At 53.3% G+C, this 3,836-nt stretch overlaps 1 protein-coding gene across 1 annotated transcript; it reads left to right on the top strand.

Moving 5' to 3' along the window:
- The first annotated feature begins 346 nt into the window (after positions 1–346).
- On the top strand, positions 347–1,711 carry LOC119153506 (D(1)-like dopamine receptor). The gene has a single exon (XM_037400085.1). It carries the CDS (start codon positions 347–349, stop codon positions 1,709–1,711), a length of 1,365 nt encoding a protein of 454 aa, XP_037255982.1.
- Positions 1,712–3,836: the final 2,125 nt, after the last annotated feature.

Below are 3,836 nucleotides of genomic sequence, written 5' to 3'. Positions count from 1 at the left end.
GCACCGCGGGGCGCCCCCCACCGCAGCGGGACGGCGCCTTCTCCGGCGGGAGCCGCGGCGAGGCGGGAGCCGGGCGGCCCCGAGCAGCCGGCGCGGTGAGTAGCCCCGCGGCAGCCCGGCCCCCCGCCCGCCGCCGCCGCGGCGGGGGAAACTGAGGCAGGCGGCGGGGGCGGCGGGCGGCGATGCCCCCGCGGGGGGCCGCCCTCCCAGCCGCGGGGGGAGCCGCCCGCCGGGGCCCCCGCCGCCCCCTCGCGGGGCGTCGCGCCGGCAGGAGCGGCCGGGGGTGCCCGGGGGCGCGGGGCCGGCCCGTCCGGGGCAGCGAGGCCGGGGCTGCCCCGCGGCCCTGATGGGGAACGCGGCGGCGGGGGGCGGCCCGCGGGCCCTCACCGGGTGCCTGCTGGGCGCGCTGGTGCTGAGCACGCTGGTGGGCAACGGGCTGGTGTGCCTGGCCGTCCTGCGCTTCCGCCACCTGCGCGCCAAGGTCACCAACTGGTTCGTGCTGTCGCTGGCCGTCTCGGACCTCTGCGTGGCACTCCTGGTGATGCCCTGGAAGGCAGTCACCGAGGTGGCCGGTGGCTCCTGGATCTTCGGCAGCCGCTTTTGTGACACCTGGGTGGCCTTCGACATCATGTGCTCCACCGCCTCCATCCTCCACCTCTGCATCATCAGCCTGGACCGGTACTGGGCCATCGCCAGCCCCTTCCGCTATCAGCGCAGAATGACGCAGCGCCTCGCCTGCACCATGATAGCCCTGGCCTGGGCCCTCTCCATCCTCATCTCCTTCGTCCCGGTGCAGCTACACTGGCATAAAGCCAAGGACAGGAGACCTCCAGGCTCCTGGCTGCCCGGGACGCCTCACTGCGATGTCAGCCTGAACCGCACTTATGCCATCACCTCCTCCCTTATCAGCTTCTACATCCCCGTGGCCATCATGATCATCACCTACACCAGGATCTACAGAATTGCCCAGGCCCAGATCCGCCGCATCTCCACCCTGGAACGAGCAGGGGGGCAGTGGCCAGCTCACGGCAAGGAGCCCACCTCCTCTTTGCGGAGTTCCCTGCGCAAGGAGACCAAGGTGCTGCAGACCCTCTCTATCATAATGGGAGTCTTCGTCTGCTGCTGGCTGCCCTTCTTCCTGCTCAACTGCCTGCTGCCTTTCTGCCAGCCCAAGCCCGAGAGAGACCGAGAAGGACAGTCACCCTGTGTCAGCCAAACCACCTTCAATGTCTTTGTGTGGTTCGGCTGGGCCAACTCCTCAGTGAATCCAGTGATTTATGCTTTCAATGCAGACTTCAGGCGGGCTTTCAGCAACCTCCTGGGCTGCCGGTGCTTCTGCTGTGGCACACCTGGATCCACTGTGGAGAGGGTCAACTTCAGCAATGAGCTGGTTTCCTACCACCATGACACCACCTGCCAGAAGGAAGGAGCTGCCTCACTGTCAGTCGCCCCACCTGCCGTCACTGCCTGGGTGCAGCCCATACCCCACGCCATAGGCTTTCTGGGAGAGGACAGCAGTGAGGAGGTGTCTATGGAGAAGAGGCCTGTGACTTCTCAGACACAGACCGGCCCCAGCAGCGGCCCCCCGAGTTGTCAGGTGCCGGCTATTTTGCAACCGGATGGCAAGACAGAGCCATCCCTGCAAACTGGTAGCCCCTGTGTGGGGCTTGGTCAGCGTGAGGGACCCCACCACCCCATTCCAGAAGTATAAGTGACTACGTGTTTCTCAGATACACAGAGCCACTCTGCAGAGAGTTCACCCTGCCTCCATGTATGCTACGCCCATCCCCCCTCAAATGAAGCCCCATCCCAGAGTGGTAGGAACCTGCTGCTCTTACCCCAGAGGGCTGACAGGCATATGAAGTCCATTCCAAAAGCATATAGCAGCCACATATTAACCTCCACCCACAGCCACCTTCACGCCTTGCTCTCTTTCACAGCCAGTAGACATTTCCCATGCATTTGTTCACCCCTAGTCTTCAAATTTATATTTATTAAGAATAGTGAAATAATTAGATCAAAACAAGTTTCAGACTGTTATATAATCTTACAAAATTAAAAGTTAATCTTAGATTTAGCTTCATTGCTAAAACCCATTTCCTCCCCCCGCCCCCCCCCCCCATACATCTACCTAATTCTGGTCTTAAAGGTGTTTGGGTTTACATCTGTGTTTATTTCAAAGCTATGTGCCTGGATTGACACTTCTGAGGCTGTGTTTAGGCTCCTAAATAAAAATTGCTCTATTAAAGCATCATTATCTTACGCTGAGTCAAAAGACTGCCCAAAACCCTGGAAAATTAAGTCGCTTTTATGTAGGACTCCAAACACAGTTTCAGGTGCCTAACTTTGGTACCCAGTCATAGTGATACTGGGCTAGGATCCTCCTCATCCTTAAATGGTAGAAAATGAATTACTGTATTATGCTGAAGTTACAGCAGGATGGTGTTCGAGAACTAACACTACAACTTCAAGAGTTATTTAAGCTGCTATCAGCCGAGGCAGGTGCAATCCTTCCTTTCTTCTACTAGTTCAGGCACTCAATCTTTCCAGAAAGCAAGCTGGTCCACAAAATAAAGAGTGACCAGGTCGTCTCTCTGAACCCATTTCACCACTTGTAGACATAAACAGCAACAAAAGGCAGAGCAAATGGGTGTTGGATGGCTTGCAGGAGAGAAAATACTTGGGAACTTGCCAATAACTTCTGTATGTGTAAAAGGGTTCAGCAGACATTAAGAGAATACCGTGGCACCTCACTGTCCTCCACATCTCTGTCCACCACTTAGGAGTTCTGCTGACTATTTAATACTGTGCTCCACTAACCACCGTCATTACCCCATTTTTCTGTCCTTTGCCTATGATTGAGTTGATTGACCTTGATTCATCTAAGGTAGATGATGAAGATGCACCTGTCCAGGAAGAGACATCAAGAATGCTTACACTGCAAGAGTTTTCTTGGAGATTCAGTCTCATAGATGGCACAGCTGACACCTTTCGGAACAGTGATCCATGCTGAAAAGCCAGACTCTCCTCCCAGGGATCCTGCTCCTGTTCTCTGTGAATTTAAACTGTATGTAGCTTTTAGGTTCCTGTGTGCATTTCCTCCCCATCCCATAAATTCTTAAGGGAAAAACTGCTTTTGCTATCCTGCTGTTTTCAGGCTGTGTCCGTGAGGGATAGTTGGGTGTGACTGTAATCTGTTCGTCATGGCCAAGACTGGCAGGACAAGAAGTAATGGGCTTAGCTGTAAGAAAGACCAAGGCAAGAGTTTTGAAAAACTTCCAAAGAATAAGGATAATTAAGCACTGGAGTAGATTGCCTAGGCAGGTTATGACATCCCTCTCAATAAAAGTCTTTAAGATGACATGGCTAAACATCTGTCAGAAATGACACCAGCATTGTTAATCCTGTCTTGGGGCAGAGGCATAATGTAATGGTCTTTGGAGATCTTTTCTAGTCCTGCTTCACTATGACAACATGACTCCTTAAGCATTGAGCTTAAGTTGTTTGATTTTTATTTTTTTTTTACATGCAATGATCCTTAGCTATTTTCTTGAAGGCAAAAATAGCATACAGGTAAGAACTATATTTCCCACCTTCTCTTAGCGATTGCCTGTTTTACTTGGCATTTAGCAACTACCATCCAGCATGCCTAGTACCTCATCTGGAGAGCAGCCCTGACATCAAGCTAGTATTTCCTTAAAAGAGACGCAAGATCTGTGACTTTTGTTTTGGTTCGCTTTTGATTATTTCGTAGATGATCATACATGAGCTGTACATGGATTCAGATGCTAAAGGGTCAATCAATTTGTGAGAAGATTTTCCTTGCTACATTTCTT

Source organism: Falco rusticolus, chromosome 9 (assembly GCF_015220075.1).
Source record: "Falco rusticolus isolate bFalRus1 chromosome 9, bFalRus1.pri, whole genome shotgun sequence".
Classification (NCBI taxonomy): domain Eukaryota; kingdom Metazoa; phylum Chordata; class Aves; order Falconiformes; family Falconidae; genus Falco; species Falco rusticolus.
The sequence above is the reverse complement of the archived record's forward strand: the minus strand, read 5'-3'. Positions and strand labels throughout refer to the sequence as shown.

Coding starts and splice junctions, on each gene's coding strand:
- LOC119153506 (XM_037400085.1), top strand. CDS start 347: ATGGGGAACGCGGCGGCGGGGGGCGGCCCGCGGGCCCTCACCGGGTGC.